Genomic DNA, 18,672 nt, shown 5'->3' on the forward strand with positions numbered 1-18,672 from the left:
TTTGAACCCACTCATTCAACGACCATTATGACCTCCTTCTAGCTTGCCTTCCTACTGTAGAGGCTGGAAAACTAATGGCTGCATTTCCCAAACTCTCTTAATGTTTCAACTCATTAAAGTGCCCACATGTTTGGAAGTCCAAGGGAGCACCAAGGGGAGAGCTGATCCTCTGCAAGCCAGCCTGGCTTTCAGGTGCTGAGCAGCAGAGGCTACGGGAAGTGGTAGTCTGGAGGGAATCCACTTCTTTCCCCAGGCACATTGTTCCTGGCTTTGTTCCATTCAAACCTAATTCACATCAGGGACTTTAGTTTTATTTCCTGGACAAATAAATATTTAACAGAAGCAGTGGCCAGATCAGGTTTGATGAGGGAAATCCAAGTTGCTGAACCCCCGTGTAGCCTGTGATTCTGCTACTATGCCTACTTCGCTCATTGGGCAACACTGGAGTGCCTGCAGAAAGGAGAGAGTTGGCATGCAGGAGCTAGGTCAACCTCTTCTCTTGACTATTGAGCACTTCCTCTCCAGTGGAGGCCTTTGGGTGGCATTCACAAAGAACCAAATATCCTCATACTCTGGATTCATTCTCAGAGATCCCATAGATACCTCTTCCTCTGAACATCTTTGTCACCAGACTTGCATTCTTGATCCTTCCATGTCTTGGCTGCTGAGCTACACCGTCAGCTAATGACCATTAACTGGTGATATCCGTGCCTCATACCATTTCTCCTTTCAGACAAAGTGGTCAGCAAGATAAAATGCTTAAAATTCGGCCTTCTGGAAGATTCCCCTTTGTTGATCTTCAGGGTCACCCTCAAGTTGGCCTATAATGTTGCTGTAGTCCACTTGTGGCTGGTGCTGTCATATTGTGCTGGTTGCTGTCTAGTCAGTTGGACTTAGAGAACATACCATGAAGTCAGAGGTGTAGGCTGAGGAAAAAATGGTAATGTGGTAGGAGTGGGAACACCATGCAATTTGTTGTGTCTTCAATTTCTGCTCAAGCCCAATCTTATGTAGGAAACTTTCACTTGATCATAAGAAGCAATACAATTTGGTAATTTAATATGTGTACTTTGAAGCCAGGGAGCCTATGTTCTAACCAAGTCCTGCCACTTATTAGATATATGACTATGGTCAAATTGCTTTTATCCTCTCTCTGCTTCAATTTTCTCATCTAAAATAGGGATGATTACAATAACAGTACTATTTCCCAGAAATGTGGTGAGGATTAAAGGAAATGTTACAAGTAAAGTACTTAGAGCAGAGCTTGGCACACTGTGCACACACACTAAATGTTAGCTGACTTTATGGCATGGTGAATCAGATAGTCCCCAGCTTATGATGAGTGCTAGCCATGAGATTAGGCTGCTGTATTTACCAGTGCTCAGCAACAAGCCAAGATCTCTTTCTCAAAAGGAGAAAAGTTACATGCCACAGAATCCGTGGCTTGGCTGCAAAACTCTCAGAGCCTGTGCTGGATGTTCCAAAGCTCCATTCAGCAGCCCTGTCTGCCACAGGCATTTCAATAACATTGGATCCACTGGATCAGAAGACAGAGCTTCCTGGACCAGTGAGAAAGCATACTCTTGCTTCAGGCTGCACTCAAAATTGGCAACCTCTCAGATTATTAAAAAAACTAGCTGAAACAGCATGTCTAAATCTGGTCTCCAAAATTCAAAGACACACCATTATAGAGTATTTCCAACACCCAGTTATAATACATATAAATAATCTGAGCAGCATAGATAATAATAAAAAGCTGTCAACTAGGAAGTGATGAGTTTGTAATTATCTTTGTTTTTCACATCATTTATTTAACTGTAAGTATATATAATTTGTTCTAATAATGGTTGTGTTTAGCAATCAGCTCACTAAATTCTTGAAAATTTGTCAGTTGACCTTTGTGAGTTGGTACAACCTGTCTCTAGCACCTTATTGACTGTAGAATTCAAGGCAATGAGGGATGTTAGGAGCAAAGAATGAAGAGAATTGTTTTCCCCTACCTCCAGTAAGGTTACTCCCACAAAGAATAACAGTACAGAGTCTTCATGAAAGATGGAAAAAGCCTCATCATGAAGGGAGATTTTCTCTGATGAGGAAGGCTGCATTAATTCAGGTGTGCCAAGAAGCAATGGCAAGATGGGAATAGATGTTCTTGAGCTTTACTGAAGGAAGGAATGGGAAAAGATAGAGAGAGCTTTAGACTGTGATGCCTGTCTGACATCTGTGGAAGGAATAAGGGAAGGAAAGAAGATTGGTGTAAGAAGAATCTTGGACTGTAGCACAATTCAAATAAAGGTTTTGCCAGTCCAGCAGGAAGTCCTCAAGTTGAAGTTGCCTAGAGGAGGAGTTTCACTTCTTGCCAGAATGGGACTACCTTGGTGCTTCTGGCATGCTCAGTCATTGGTTAGGGGTAGCCCATGAGAAGCATGGCCTCAGCGTGAGGGTGGAAGATCCAGGGAGGCAGCAATTTGGTCCACCAGCCAATGATGCTCTCTGCAGCAGATGATCTGAGTAGCATATTTTCATAGGGTTGGGAGTTTAGGGTACTTGGAGCCCACCGTATCTTCCCATATGTTCCCATTTCAGGATTCAGGGTCTCACTTTTTCCAAACAATGTTCTGTCTTCACATAAGGTATCCTAAAAACCTGTGAATTCAAATGATGTCTTAACTTAGCAAACTAAACAGTCAATTATCTCTCTCTCTCCCAGTTCAACAGTTTCAAGACATATTTCTTTAGAAAATTCCAAAGAGCCCCTGATTTGGGGATTTGTGTTTGTTTTAAAATATGTCCACAAATTGGCCAGGCTGGTGGCTCACGCCTGTAATCCCAGCACTTTGGTGTGCCAAAGGCGGGTGGATCATGAGGTCAGGAGATCAAGACCATCCTGGCTAACACGGTGAAACCCCATCTCTACTAAAAAATACAAAAAATTAGCTGGGCATGGTGGCAGGCAACTGTAGTCCCAGCTACTCGGGAGGCTGAGGCAGGAGAATGTCCTGAACCCAGGAGGCAGAGCTTGCAGTGAGCCGAGATAACACCACTGCACTCCAGCCTGGGAGACAGAGCAAGACTCTGTTTCAAAAAAAAAAAAAAAAGTCCACAAATTATTTGATACTTTTTCAAAATGTGGTGTCTAATTCCCTCCACTCAAGTGTAGTTAGTGACTGTAGTTAGTGGGCTGTACTTAGCGACTTGCTTCTAATGAAGACAATGTGGGAAAGGTGATGATGCCTGATTTCTGAGTCCCAATCACATCAGGTGAAATTGTGGCTTCCTTCTTGTTCTCACTTGGATCATCTGCTCTGGGAGTGTCTAGCTGCCATGTTGTGAGGACACTGAAGTTGTCTATGGAGAGGCCCACATAGCAACGAACTAAAGCCTTCTTCTAGCAGCCATGGGGCAAGCCATCTAGGAAGTGGATCCTCCAGTCCCTAGTAAGTCTTCAGATGAGACCGCAACCCCTGCTGACATCCTGACTGTAGTCTTACAGGAGGTCCTGAGCCAGAACCACAAAGTTGCTCTTGAATTCTTGAATCACAAAAACCACTATAATATTTGTTGTTTTAAGCCATTAAGCTGAAGATTTATTTGTTAAGCAGTAATAGGTAACTAATATAGATTTTGTTACCTGGAAGTGGAGTGCTGCTATAACAAGAACCTAAAGTGTGGGAGGGAGAAGAACTGGGTAGTGGGGTGGAAGCTGGAAAATTTTGAGAAGACTGTTAGTAAAAGCTTCAAGGGCCTTAAAAACACTGTTAGTAGAAGCCTTTGAGGAGGTGACAGCTTGTAGGAAAATGAGGTAATGTTATTGGAAAGTGGGAGAAACAGTCTCCTTGTTATGAAATAGCAAAAAGTTTAGCCCACATGGAATGTAGAAAAGGCAGCTGATGAGCTGGATGATCTAACGAAGGAGATTTTCATACAGAATGTTGAAGATACTGCCTGGTTTTCATTTGCTGCTTACAGCAAAATGCAAGAAGAAATAGATAAGCTAAAGCAGCACAGCTTAAAAAGAGGAACCAGGATTTTATGGTTTCGAAATGTCTAGCCTCTTGGATAGCAGATAATGTTTAAATTAAGGAATGATTTGGGGCAAAGACAAAATCCAGGACATTGCCAGGAAAACATGGTCTAAAGAAGACTCCAAGGATGTAAGGATGTAACTGTTAAATCCTTTGTTAAGACCTCAGAAAGATAAAAGGTGTTGCCTCAGCGTACTGTTCAACTAGACAAAAGGCTCCCTAAAATTTTCTTAAGTGTGCTACAGTTTCTTTTGATCAAACAAATAAAGCTTCTAAGAAGCTGAAGATGTTGTTCTTCACCAGAAGCCCATGGTAGAGAAGGGCTTATCTTGAATTGATTTGTAGATTTGGCTTTTGAAAAATGGCGTGGACCCAATAAGAGTCACAGGAAATCTGTAAAGTTTTTCAAAGAATTGTATTGGCATAAAAACTGCCAGCTTGGACTAAAAGGGACAAAGACAGTATGAAATGAAAAGAGGCCTCTGGATCTCCATAGTTCTACTGGCAGAAAGCAGACTGAGAGAACTTCTCAGCTACACATATGTGCTTCCATTATAGAACAGATGACTCAGAGGACATAACCAAGAAAGTGGAAACAAACGCCATGGAGAATTATTCCTAGTTGAACAAAGTTCTAATTGAGGACCTTCTACAATTTCCTTGGCTGCTTTACAGAATTGCCATGGAGCAGTGACTCCTGTATGCCTCTATTTTCTCCGATTTTTGGAATACGATTGTATATGGTGATTATATTGTGTCTGTTCTACCATTATATGTTGGGTGGTGTTACAGGGGGTGGGGGTGGGAGGGATAGGCATATACCTTTCTGTCTTCAGATTGAAAGGAAATGCATTAGAATAATTGTACTTAGGAAGTACATCTAAGCAGTTTCATCTGTACCTGGGCCTGATTTAGATTCTAACATTCTGGATTCCAAGCTGATGCCGTAAAGGGGTTATGGGAGGATTTTGTAAGGGTGGGGCTGTGGGGGTAACTATATTTTGCATATGAAAAGAATGTAAGTAATTTGTGGCTAGAGGACAGATTGGTCTTGTCTTAAAATATGTTCACAAATTCTGTGATACTCTTTCCTTCAAAAGATGAAGCTTGATTCTGCTTTTCTTGAGTGTGGGCTGTGCTTAGTGGCTTATTTCTAAAGAATAGAATGTAGCAGAAGTAGCAATGTGTGATTCCAAAACTAGACTGTAAAAGGCATTGTGTTCCCTCTTTGCTTTCCCTGAGATCACATGCTCTGGTGCAGATTTTCTCAGCCCAGGCAATATTGATGTTTTGGATAGAATTTTCCATATTATTCTTTGTTGTGAGGGGCTGTTCTGTGCTTTGTAGAATATTTAGTATCACCTCTGGTCTCTACTCACCCAAAATTCCCAGAAGTTGAATTGCTATGTCAAAGGATATATATACATGCAGCTACACACACACACACACACACACACACACACACACACATACATACACACACACATGCACTCACATAGTTGTTTATTCTGTCTTGTTCTTTAAGGTTTTTGGATATAGAGTGCTAAGTTGCCTCCAAAAAGGTTGAATTTTTTCCCTATTAAAATATTTTGTTTATATTTGAATTTATTTTTATCATTGGAGAACATTTTTAAAAATGAACATTTAAAAATGACTTTGGTCTATTGCATTTCTTTGTGACTTAGCCCAATTTTCTCCTGGGGCATGAGCAATGGTGTGCTCACAGGGCCTGCTTTCACTGTGGGCAGAATAGGCAGTATTACACATTCTGGTTAGAAGAGGTGGGGAAGCCCTGCTTTCCCCCATCACCCTCCAAGGTAGGTGTGCAGGGTATAAAATTCTTACATTAGAAATGCATTATTTGCCCACTTTTTAATGGGATTATTAGTTCTTTTGCTGTTGAGTTACTTGTATATTTTGGATATTTGTCCCTTGTTGGATGAATAGTTTACAAATACATAATGAAATCTAAGTTGGCTATAGAATGAAATCTTGTCATTTGCAACAACATAGATGAAACTGGAGGATATTATATTACGTGAAATAAGCCAAGCACAGGAAGACAAATATTGCATGTTCTCATTCATATCTGGGAGCTAAGAAAGTTGACCTCGTGGAGGTAGAGGGCAAAATGATAGTTACCAGAGGCAGGGAAGGGTGTGTAGGGGGTGGGGGAGGAATAAAGAGAGAGGTTGGTTGGTTAATACAGACAGTTAGATAGAAGGAATTAATTGTAATATTTGACACCAGAGTAACAAATTACTATATATTTCAAAATACCTAGAAAAGAGGACTTGAAATGTTCCCAACACATAGAATGATGGATACTCTAAATACCCTGACTTGATCATTACACATTCTGTGCATGTAACAAATACCATATGTACCCCATAAAAATGTACAAATATGACATATCAATAAAAAATGCATTATTTTAGTTTGTCCTCCCTCTGAACTGATTTTAAAATATCAAACAAGTTCACTGTAAGGTACTGGTGACACATCAACTTTCTTTTTGACAAATGTTCACAGATAACAATATTTACGGTTCCGTGGTTGGGTGGATGGGTGGAATCAGAAAGCAGTTAAAGAATAATACTGAGGCCAGGTGCAGTGGCTCACACCTGTAATCCCAGCACTTTGGGAGGCTGAGGCGGGCGGGTCACAAGGTCAGGAGTTCGAGACAAGCCTGACCAACATGGTGAAACCCCTTCTCTACTAAAAATACAAAAATTAGCCAGGCGTGGTGGCACATGCCTGTAATCCCAGCTACTCAGGAGGCTGAAGCAGGAGAATCACTTGAACCCAGAAGGCGGAGGTTGCAGTGAGCCGAGACTGTGCCAGCCACACTCCAGTGTGGGCAACAGAGTGAGACTCTGTCTTACAGAAAAAAAAAAAAAAGAATAATACCAAAAAGAGGAAGAAGACAAGAAACGAGATAAAGGGACACCCCAAACTTTGCCCTCATGGTGGCTTTGCTAGATCTGTCCTGGTCTAATCTGCCTCATTCTCTCCCAAGAAGATAACTGTCAATGCTTTTAAAAAAATCTCTTGGACATTTACATCCTATATTTTGGTGGTACATGCTAGTGCTTGACCATTCTTGATATTCATTTATTCATTCACTCAATAAATACATATTTTGAGCCTCTACCGTGTAGGACACTAGGCACCCTATAGGTCACTGGGAGAAACCTATAAATTCCCTGCCCTTGTGAGCTTACAATCCAGTGAGGGAAACACACCTTTAATCAAAGAAGATAATATGGAGAGTGACACGGCAATTAATGGGGTGCAGGGATGGAGAATAGCAGGGGGCAGGCCTGCGAAAGTGAGGGCGAGGGCCAACTTTGGTTGGGGAGGATGTCTCTAAGGAGAAATTTGGCTTACATTCTCTCTAGTAACAGTGTGCACCTGGTGGGAATTGGGAGTCTTTCACTCATGATTACAATTATTTGAATTGTATCTAATTGTGTGAGGAGCTGGAGTGCATGGCGTGGTCCGGCAGGTCTGACTGGAGGAAGCAGAGATTGCCAATGGCACCCATGGGCTCTTCCCTTTTCTGTGTGCCGGGCCCGCTGCCCCTGCCCTGGACTCTCCCTGACTCCACCCTTCAAAACTTGCCTGTTCTCCTCTTCCTTCCTCCCTCATATTTCCCTCCATTCTTCCTCACTTCCTCTTTAAGCCTGCAAGGTTTGAGTTCACCTTACTCCTTAGTCTCCTTGCTACTTACAGTGAGGCCAACAGACCAGTATCAACTGGCAGCTTGTTAGGAAAGCAGAATCCAGACCCCACCCTGGACCTCTTTATTTATTTATTCATTCTCCTTTTATCCCAACTCCTATTCCTATGCTTTTGCCCACCAAAGCCACTTCCTTTAATGTGTTAAGAATTGTCCCTAAATATGCATGTATCTTTGAAGCCTCAGTAGTGCTATTTTGAGTGTTCATGTATTTTCAACTTGCATAAATATTATTGTACTGTAAGTCATTGTTTCTTGCCTTTCTAGTCACCGTTATGTATTTAAGATTTAATTACGTTATGTGTAGATCTTGTTCATTGTTCTAACTACTGCATAGTATTTCATAGGCATCTATCGCATTTTATTTAGTTATTACCCTATGATGAACAGCCAGGGGCCTTGAACTTGCCGTTGGCCCAGGTAACACTGTATGTCCCTTATAGTCTTGTGTACATTTCTCCCTGGGCCTACATGTTGAGGAGTGGGATTGCACAGCCATTGGCTATGTGCATACTTAGCTTCACAACACTCTTCCAGAGTGTTTGTACCTGTTGGCTCTCCCAACAGCAGCACCACACAACTTCTTTCTAATATTTGTCTCTCTGATGGATGTAAAATGGCATATCATTGTTTTAATTTGCATTTGTCTATCAATGAGTTTAAGCATTTTTTGTGTCTAATTTTATTCAGCCAAAAATTATTGTGCCTATTATGTTCCAGTCATTGTTCTGGGCACTGAGGAAAGAGTGTCCCTCGTCCATTTTTATATTGGATCTTGCGTCTTTTTCTTGCCAATTTGTACGAGTTCATTGTAGAGCTAGGTATTAATCTCTTGTCAGTTTTAGACAACACAAATATCTTCCCCCAGTTTGGCTCTATCTGGTAACTGTTTATGGCACCCTTCATTGACCAGATAGCATCATTTTAATGAAGTCAAAATGTTTTTGGCCTCCTATGTTAGGCAATGTCACATTGCCAGTTTCCTGGATTTTGTTCTATTCATAGTTTTACCATTTACATTTAGGACTTTATTTCATCTGGAGTTCAGCATTTATGTGGTACAAAGTAGTAATCCAGCTTTATTTTTCTGTAGATAGTGAGCTAGTTGTCTAACACAGATCTCCCTTTTCTAAAGTTTTAATGACTTAGCATGACTGATGTCAGCCTTGAGTCTATTCTGGAACTAAGATGAGTCAGAGGTTTGCAAACAGTTTCAGTTAGAAAATGTCTCTGTGAAACCTGAAACTGGGCAGCTCCAATGTGACTGCTTTGCAGAGACGTTGTACTTGTGGTTAATGTTATGTGGCTCCCAGGAGCCAGAGGTCTGACAGCAATGGACAGGTGCTGAGGGTGATAAATGCATTCCCCTAATGGAGAGAGGGGTTGTAGAGTTATTACAGATCAAGAACAAGTCTAAGAGTCACCACAAACACTGAAACACTCCCATAAGGGTTCTCTAGTATAACACATCCAAATTTGCACACTCACTTCTAAAATCTATGCTTTGAAATTTGAACATAGTTTAAGAATCATCAGACTTCAGTGTAGCTAGGGTTTCAGAGCAGGTCCTGGGGGTCAGAACACCGGGTTCAAATCCTAGCTCAGTCACTCATTAACTGTATGACCTTGACCAGATTACTTCCCTCCAAGCATTCCATTTATAAGGATGAGATATTCTTTATAAAGCACTTAGCCTGGTGCCTGCATATTTTAGTTATTCAATAAACAAAAACAATAAAAAGAAGGCCTATTAGATGATAGCCTTGACATTCCAGGGAATAGAAAGATGTCCAAGCTGTGACCAGCAAGGGATTTATGATCTAAACTGGGGATGAGACAAACCTCAAAAATACTGATACCATAAGAGAAAACCTGGTGTGATCGAAAGGATCCCATTAGGAATAACAAATCCCAAGGGTTCTATGCTCTCTGTGCCAGCAACAAAAGGACAAGATCAAATCTCTTTCTTATTATACCCCACTGTGGAGAGGCAACAGGACTACACAGAGACAGCTCTTCTACTGGCCATGTCTTCTCCCAGTGGTCATTATTTACTTTCTCTACTTTTCTTAAAACTCCAGCCAGATTTTCTTTCTCCCACTCAGCTGATAACCTCACTGACTACTTCCTTTGTGGCACAAAATGTCTCTTATTTTCATTCTTTTCTTTTTTCATGCCCTTCTCCTCTCTTTCCTTCATCCAAGGCCAATTCTTCCACTGGCATTCCTGACCCATCTCCCTCTTGTGCCTTATGAAAGTCCTATGAAAAAACGTTTCCTCTGCTTCTCATGTCTTCAAGCTCAGTCTCCACTGGCTCTTTCCTGCTCCCAGTCGTGCTTAAATCTCTCTTTGTTTATAGGAACTGCCCTGAGTCCTGGTCTATTTCTTTTCTTTTCTTTTCTTTTTTTTTTTTTGGGTTGGTAGGGGGTGGTCTCCCTCTGTTGCCCAGGTTGGTCTCGAACTCCTGTCCTCAAGAGATCCTCCCACCTCAGCCTCCCAAAGTGCTGGGTATCCTGTTCTATTCTTAAGCAACCCTTCAATTTCTCTCCAAACTTTTGCCTCCACATTTCTCAAGAGAGAGATAACTCAATGCTGGACTTCTTATCCTTTCACAACATTTATACCTTAGTATTCTGAAATCCAACTTCCACCCCCACAAACACTCCAGAGCTACTGATGGCCTCTTATGTGCCAAATGCAACCATTTTCCCTTCAGTTCTCTATCAACTTCAGTTCTGCAGAGCAATGCCTCCATTCCCCCTCCCCGCCACCTTCTTGAACTGCTTTTCTTATCTGATTTTGGTTCTCCTTCTTCTCTGGCTCTTCACTTCCCACAGTCTTTAGTCTCTCTGACTTTGCAAACAGAGTTGCTTTTCATTGTTCTGTCCTCATCCCTCTAAGCCAGGATTGAGCAATCTTTTCTTGCATAAGTTTAAAGGAAAAAATATATAATAAAATAAACTTTAAAATATCCATCTATATCTATTCATACTTTATTATTAAATAGAATAATATCAATTAGAAAACGGGTTCTACATTATGGCCCATAAAATATAATCTCAAGACAGAATTGCAATATAAATAGCAACATGGAGGCAACTTCCCAATCTTTCTTCTTGCAATTGTGCCAAGGGCTCATCCATCCTTCATTTCTCTTTATAACATTAATCTTTACTATGGATTTAATTACCACATCTCTGTGCAGAATTTCCAGCATCTCCAGCCTTGATCCTCTTCTTAAACTAAAGAAACCAAGTTCCAACTTCCTGCTCGTGCCTCCGATTTAACACGTCCCAGCAGAACTCATCATCTTCCTCCTTTGTCCGCACAAACGTTCTTGCCTTTTTTGCTCCCTGACAACACTATCTTCCTAGGCACTCACAGTTTTCTATATGGAGGCAAACATGATTGTTTTGCAAGTGTATAGCGATAAGCATGGGTATCATCAGTGCGGCAAGAATGTTTTTAGGATATGTGGCTATGAACCTTTAATATAAACATATGACTATAATTGGAGCATTTTTTAAAAGAGCAGCAACACAGAAATTAATGAGCCAGCACTTAAGTTTGGAAAAGCCAAAAGGAAGGCCAAATAATGTTCTTTAAAAATGTTGCATTAGCTTCTTGGGATTCCCAAAGAAAAAAGTAAATTAAAAAAAATGTTGCATGATCAATATGATATAATGTAAAAATAATTCTGATGGGTTGAGAACATAATTTTTGGTATTATTTTAAATAAATGAATGGACATTTATGACAATAATAAATATTAAGAGCCTTTTAGGTATTATAAGTGATAGTGGGGCTCACATCTGAAGGATTTTACAGATTCTCTGGGATTTTTATCCCTTAGACAGGAGTCCCCAGACCTTGGTCTGAGGCCTGTTAGGAAGCAGGCTGCACAGTAGGAGGTGAGTGGTGGGCAAGTGAACATTACTGCCTGAGCTGCACCTCCTATCAGATCAGTAGCGGCATTAGACTCTCATAGGAGCACAAACCCTATGTGAACCGCGCATGCAAGGGATCTTTTATTTTTATCAGATTTTTTGAGACAGTCTCCCTCTGTCACCCAGGCTGGAGTGCAGTGGCATGATCATGGCTCACTGCAGCCTCCACCTCCCAGGCTTAAGTGATCCTCAGCCTCCTGAGTAGCTGGGACTATAGGCGCCACTGCCTTGCCCAGCTCATTTTTGTATTTTTCCATAGAGACAGGGTTTTGCTATGCTGCCCAGGCTGAAAGAATCTTATTTTATACAGTGACATTCATTCTCTTAAAAATATAGCTTTACGGTTACTTTTTATTATACATAAAATGAATTTCAAGGAACGGTAATATCCACATGGGCTAAAAATGCATATGGAATCTACGTAAGAAAAATGCCAATAATGCTCTAGGGTGAAATTACCTGGGGCTTTTAATTCATTCATTCAACCTGTACTTCTAAGCGCTCACTCCGGAAAGGTTACAGGTGCTAAGAATTCAGCAGAGAACAAAGGACAATCATCCCTGCTGTCATTTACACTCTGAAGGGAGGAAAGAGAAATTAAACCACAGACACACAGATTGTAGAGTGTATCAGAAATGACGCCCTAAGTGCTAATGAGAACAATGGAGCAGGGGAAGGATATAGGGAGTAGGATTGTAATTAAAACTGGGATTGTCAAGGAAGGGCTGGGCAGGGGAGGGGGTAGTGGGGATGCAGATGACACTTGTGCCAAGACCTAAAGGGGATGAGAGAGAGAGGATGTCTGCAGGAAGGATGACTCTAGGCAAGGAAGCCAATGTGGCTGAAGGTGGCAAGATGGAGATGAGTGCACAGTGGTCATGGGGAACAGATCCTGTAGGGTCTTAAAGGTTCTTCCGTGTGATCTGGAGCAACTGGAGGGTCTTGAGCAGAGAACTGGGGTGTTTTAACAGGATCACGCTGACTGGTGGTTTGAAAGTGGCCTGTGGGAGCTTGCTGTGTTTTGTTTTGCAGCAATGGGAAGGATACTTCCTGAGATGGGGAAGGTGGGGAGAGTAGTAGGTTTGGGGAGTTAGGTGGGGAGTTCAGGTCTGGATGAGTTGGGTTTGAGATGTCTATTAGACATCCACGAGGAGATGCCCAGTAGCCAGTCTTCGCCCTCACCTCTCCTCTACCTCCTCTCTTATGATTACAGAAGTTGTGGCCTGCATCAAGGCGTGCATCAGCCTTCCAATAACCCCACTGGCAGAACCTTGCACCCCGTTAAGGGCTACTGTCCATTCGGAGCAAGGGGCACATTAGATAATTTGCCCTACCAGAGAGAGCAATTATAGCAATTACTCCAAGGCAGGTGTTTGGCATCTGTGGCCTTTAGCAGTTGAATGTCGGAGTCCAAGGGAAAGGTGTGAGCTGCAGACATAGACGTGGGGACCGTCAGCTTGAAGCTGTTGTGCAAAGTCATCAGATCAGCAGAGGAAAGGATTTACAAAGAAATATATATAACACCGCACAGGGTTGTTGTCTTGTGAGGATTAAATTAAATACACACTTAAAACATCTGGAATACAGACAGTGCTTAATAAAGAGCTGCTGTTTTTATTAACAAACTTATCTGTAGGAGCTCGTCCATGGACAACATCCAGTTCATACAGATGGGCGCGCATTTCGCAGCAGCCATACACGCCCAAAGAGGACGAGACTGGATGTGGTTGAGCTGACTGGCATCTTTAGATGGATGGTCCTCAGTCCAGTCCTTTCATTTTACAGGCGAGGAGGCGGAGGCTTGGGGAGGCTAAGCGCGCTGAGCTGGCGGCGGAGCGGAGCTTCCACTAGGGCTCCCAGTTTCCCCGCACCGCGCCCGCCGTCCTCCGGGCCACCCATCCCACCCGAACGCGCCACCGCTCTAGCCCGCGCTCCAGCCCGCGCGTCACCGACGCCCGCGGCCTCTCCCACCTCTAAGTTCCAGGAAGCTCTCGGCCTCTTGCTGACCGCGTTGCTGCTGAGCTTCCCTGGGGAGGAGGCGCCGAGGTGCCCGGTGCGGGCCGAGGCAGGGCTGGGCCTCGCGGGCAGCAGGCGGAAGAAGGAAGGGCGGTGGGGCAGGTCCCGGCTGCGCGGGGCAGTTGTGCGCACTTGGGTTCTTCACGCGGGACACACGTGGAACGCCGACCCCTGCGCCCCTGGCCGCTGGCAACTGGCAAGGCCGGGAACAGAAAGTGTAGGGACAGAAGAGCGCTGGAGTCTTCCCCGGGAGGGAGCCCGGGGCTGCAGCCCAGGGGCGGGGAGCGGGGCGGGGCTGGGAAAGTTGAGTACTGGTCGCGCAGGGCCGGGCTCCGCCGGAGTGCCCGGCGCAGAAACCGTAAAAGGCTGGAGCGGGCGGGGTAGGTGTGGCTCTGTGTGCGTGACCTGAGCCCCGGTCCCAGTCCCTGTAGTCTCCTGCGGCCGCGGCCTCTCAGCCATGGGCGCCGTCTGGTCCGCCCTGCTGGTTGGAGGGGGTCTGGCCGGAGCACTTTTCGTTTGGCTGCTGCGGGGCGGCCCTGGCGACACCGGGAAGGACGGGGATGCGGAGCAGGAGAAAGACGCCCCTCTTGGGGGAGCTGCGATTCCGGGAGGCCATCAGAGTGGCAGCAGCGGACTGAGCCCTGGACCTTCCGGGCAGGAGCTGGTCACCAAACCAGGTATTCTTCCCCCCGTGACTCCAGGGCACATCTGCCAGAGCTTTGGGGTTCATCGAGGAAGGGAGCAAAGAGACAAACCCACCTGGAGCTTTCCTAGGGGCCCATTCCTGCGGACGGGCTCTCCTAAGGGGACTGGGCCATCCCCACGCCCCTCGGTTTCCCAGGCTGGTTGGTACGCGCAGGCAGGTTTCTTGTCTGGTCCTCCAAGGGCCGCGCCCTTGCCGAGTCCCTCAGCGCTCGCGCCTGAGGACTTGGTCCTGCCCCTCCGGCGGGGATGAGCTCCTCCACTTGGCGGCGCTTGGTGCAGTGCGGGCGGCTGCAGTGGCCGCGCCCCTTCCCGGCCTTTGGAAAGGGGGGCTTAGGTTTAGGGGATCCTACAAGACTCTTCGATCTCTGCCCAAGCAGGGACATTTTCTAAGTCCCAATCCGGGTAGTCTGACATCCTCCCATCGCACAGCCCATGAAGAGCTGGGTTTGGGAACACCTGAACTGCGGGCGCCTCCTGCTATCTGGACGCTTCTTTAGGAAGGCAAAGTTCAGGTTGGACTCTGGCCATGAAGGCTGTGGCTGAGGCCCTGGGGCTGTGCCTTGGTCACCCCTTTCAGCACTGTCGGCAGTTCCCCCCACGCTGCCCCAGAATAGGGCCGGATAGTCAACCCTAGGAAGGGACTACTTAAGTAGGGGACCCAACCCTGATGAGTAGAATTGACATCTGGGTTTAAATTTCTGTATTTTAGGGACCGTTTGCTAAGCAGAGAGCGAACACTGGCAGAAAAGCTTACCGTCCAGTGCCCTCCCTTGGCAAGCTGCCCATGCCTGGACAGAAGCCTAATGGTGAAAATGACATCTGTGAACTTTATTTTTAGCCCAGTGTTGTTCATGTGCAGCCATATGAAAATCTGCCCGTGTGCCTTTACTGTGATTGGTCTGGGATGCCTAGACAGTTCACTTATCTTTTTTCTGAAGACCAATCTCATGCTTTAGGTTGAAAAGTTGGGAATCCAGAATAATATTTGTTCATTCTCACTTCCAACTCCCACCATCACCGAGGCGGGCAAATCACAAGGTCAGGAGTTCGAGACCAGCCTGGCCAATATGGTGAAACCCTGTCTCTACTAAAAATACAAAAATTAGCTGGGCGTGGTAGCAGGCGCCGGTAGTCCCAGCTACTTGGGAGGCTAAAGCAGGAGAATCGCTTGAACCCGGGAGACAGAGGTTGCAGTGAACCGAGATCGTACCACTGCACTCACTCCAGCCTGGGTGACAGAGCGAGACTCCATCTCAAAAAAAAAGGGATAAAATGAAACAAGACTGTTGTCCCCATACTACCACCACCCCCACACCACATAAAACCACAGCTGTGCTGATTGTATGTATGATTTGGAGATTTCAATCTTGTAGGGAGCTATTTGGACTACCAATGGCATGGCCAAGAAGGAAACTGCATTTTTAGAGGACTTGGATTTTGTATTTTTAAGAACATTTTTAAAAAAGTGCTTACAATAGAAGGGGATACAAAACACCGTTTTGTTGAGGAGGTTCCTAACGCATATGGGATTGGCAAGGAGAAACCAGCCCCTTCCCCCAGTTCTCCCTCCACTCCTGCCCAGGGAAGCACTACTGTTCTCGGTATCTCCCCAAGGTGACCGCTCCTGCTGATCTTCCCGCAGGTCCGCGAGAGCCAATCCCTGCCCTGCATGCCTCCCCTGGGAGAACAAGTGTACTCTTCTGGTTTGTAACGTAGCCACGCAGCCCTTTGCCCCACAGCCTGGACAACATTCTTTGATGATAGGAGCCAAGCAACTTAACTTGGCTGCATGCCAGTATGGCCTGGACTGTGGAGACTGGAGACCATGGAGGGGTTACATGTCTGCCTCTACAGCTTACCACTTCATTTACACTTGTGCTGGCACACTGATACTCCTGGATGTCCCTTTTGTTGTCAGATATACATGTGTATTCTTAGAGCACAGTGTTGGGAGCATACTGGTTAATTAAGTAGTACTTGATTTTAATAGAGGGGGACTTTGTGAATTGCAGATTGATTAGTAGTAAAGCTTTCAGTAACTAAATCTATTTTCTCAGCCTGACTTTTTTCTTAAATGAACTACCTGACTCTATTACATTTTTCCTTTGATTTCTTAGAGCATCTTCAAGAAAGCAATGGACATTTGATTTCTAAGACCAAAGACCTGGGTAACCTGCAAGCAGCATCATGGAGATTGCAGAATCCTTCCAGGGAAGTCTGTGACAATTCAAGAGAACATGTTCCTTCTGGACAGTCTCCAGACACAGAAGCTCCAGCTACCTCTGAGACCAGTAACTCTAGGAGTTACTCTGAAGTTTCAAGAAATGAAAGCCTTGAATCTCCTATGGGAGAATGGGGATTCCAAAAAGGACAAGAGATATCTGCTAAAGCAGCTACATGTTTTTCAGAGAAGTTGCCTTCTAGCAACCTGCTCATGAACAGAGCTAAAGAAGAAATGAGCCTCTCTCATTTGAACAGTCAGGACCGGGTTGACCACGAGGAGTGGGAAATGGTGTCTAGGCACTCATCTTGGGGGGATGTTGGTGTGGGTGGCAGTCTTAAGGCTCCAGTGTTAAACCTAAACGAGGGAATGGACAATGGAAGAAGCACTCTGGTGGAAGCAAGAGGTCAGCAAGTGCATGGGAAAATTGAAAGGGTAGCAGTGATGCCTGCAGGGTCTCAGCAAGTTAGTGTCAGGTTCCAGGTCCATTATGTCACAAGCACTGATGTGCAATTCATTGCAGTAACTGGAGACCATGAGTGTCTTGGGAGATGGAACACTTACATCCCACTCCACTATAACAAGGATGGGTTCTGGTCTCATTCCATTTTCCTGCCTGCAGATACAGTGGTGGAGTGGAAGTTTGTGTTGGTAGAGAATGGGGGAGTTACCCGCTGGGAAGAATGCAGCAATAGATTCCTAGAAACTGGCCATGAGGATAAAGTGGTTCACGCATGGTGGGGGATTCACTGATTCAGTTTGCAAAGTAATGGAGAAGCTGTAGAACAATGTGGAAGAGGCTGAGGTTGTGGAACACACTGAATAAAATAAAGGCAGTGTGACTCCAAATTCAGCCATCTGAATTGTTTCAAATTTGCTAGTGGATTTTGTCTACTGTGCAGAAATATATATGTCTAATGTGCAGAAATATATATGTGTGTATGTGTGTATATATATGCACACACACACACACAGATAATGCTTCCAGTGAATGTGAACTTCTTTTCCCTGTGGCACTGATTGACAGACTTGTGCTGATCCATTATTACTTTAGGGCTTGATTCTCTTGGGGAGTGACTTGGCTAAGCTTCAGGTGTGAACTGTGGTCATGGAGCAAAAACATTAACCAGCTGCCCAGGGTTCAAGCTTGAGCCTTTAGGTGATCTTTAAACTATGGTAGTAAAATAAGCCTCACTCAAACATAGCTGACTTCCTATTGGTACAGCTTGAAAAGCACTTTTTACTACATACACATTTTATGCTTAAAAAGTTAACATGATACGAAACTGTGATTAGAAAATATCTGGTCTGGATGTGATTAGTAAGGATACAAGATAATGCTCTAAGACTGCCTAATGCTTTTTGTTTGATTTTCATCTGCCAGGCGTTGTTATGTGCTGTGAGGGTAGCAAGTACGTCTTTGTCTTAATGATCTAAGGCTGGTGTAGAAACAAGGGGCCTAATGAGAACCAATCATCATGGAAGTCAGTTGCGGGGGCAGCCCATAAGGAAAGGGAACGTGAGTGGGGTTGGGCATAGGCTGAGTGAGGTGGCCTGAATGACACCTCTTAGAGGACCGTGAAGTACAGGCACAGCCCGACTGCAGGGAGGGACGCACCCATCATTTACCCATGGGAGCATCTGTAGGACCATCTCTCTCCCACTTCTTCTCCCCTCCCCCACCGCATCTGGCCAGATGGACTGTCCTACAGCAATCGTTTCCATCTGTCACCCTCTTCCCTCTCCTTTCATACCAGTCACTATCTTGGGTAACAAATTTATACAGGACAGTGGTACAGAAATACATCTTTGCTCTGAGAATACAGCAAATATTAACTTTAAATTATTATAACTGAACAAATAATAAAACCTGAATTTTAATATCTTCATTTGATGTCTGAATTATTTGTCTAAATTTTAGTATCACAATAGCCTAGATGTAAAATAAAATACAAATATTTTCCTCCACTAATAAGAGACATATACAGAAAAGCAAACATCAAAAGGTACAGAAGA

At 44.3% G+C, this 18,672-nt stretch overlaps 1 protein-coding gene across 1 annotated transcript; it reads left to right on the forward strand.

Annotated features, from left to right (window-relative positions):
• The first annotated feature begins 13,424 nt into the window (after positions 1 to 13,424).
• On the forward strand, positions 13,425 to 18,545 carry STBD1 (starch binding domain 1). Its single transcript, XM_004038856.5, has 2 exons — positions 13,425 to 14,407; positions 16,553 to 18,545. Exons 1-2 carry the CDS (start codon positions 14,188 to 14,190, stop codon positions 17,407 to 17,409), a joined length of 1,077 nt encoding a protein of 358 aa, XP_004038904.3. The 5' UTR covers positions 13,425 to 14,187; the 3' UTR covers positions 17,410 to 18,545.
• Positions 18,546 to 18,672: the final 127 nt, after the last annotated feature.

The sequence above is a fragment of the Gorilla gorilla genome, chromosome 3 (genome assembly GCF_029281585.2).
Source record: "Gorilla gorilla gorilla isolate KB3781 chromosome 3, NHGRI_mGorGor1-v2.1_pri, whole genome shotgun sequence".
Classification (NCBI taxonomy): domain Eukaryota; kingdom Metazoa; phylum Chordata; class Mammalia; order Primates; family Hominidae; genus Gorilla; species Gorilla gorilla.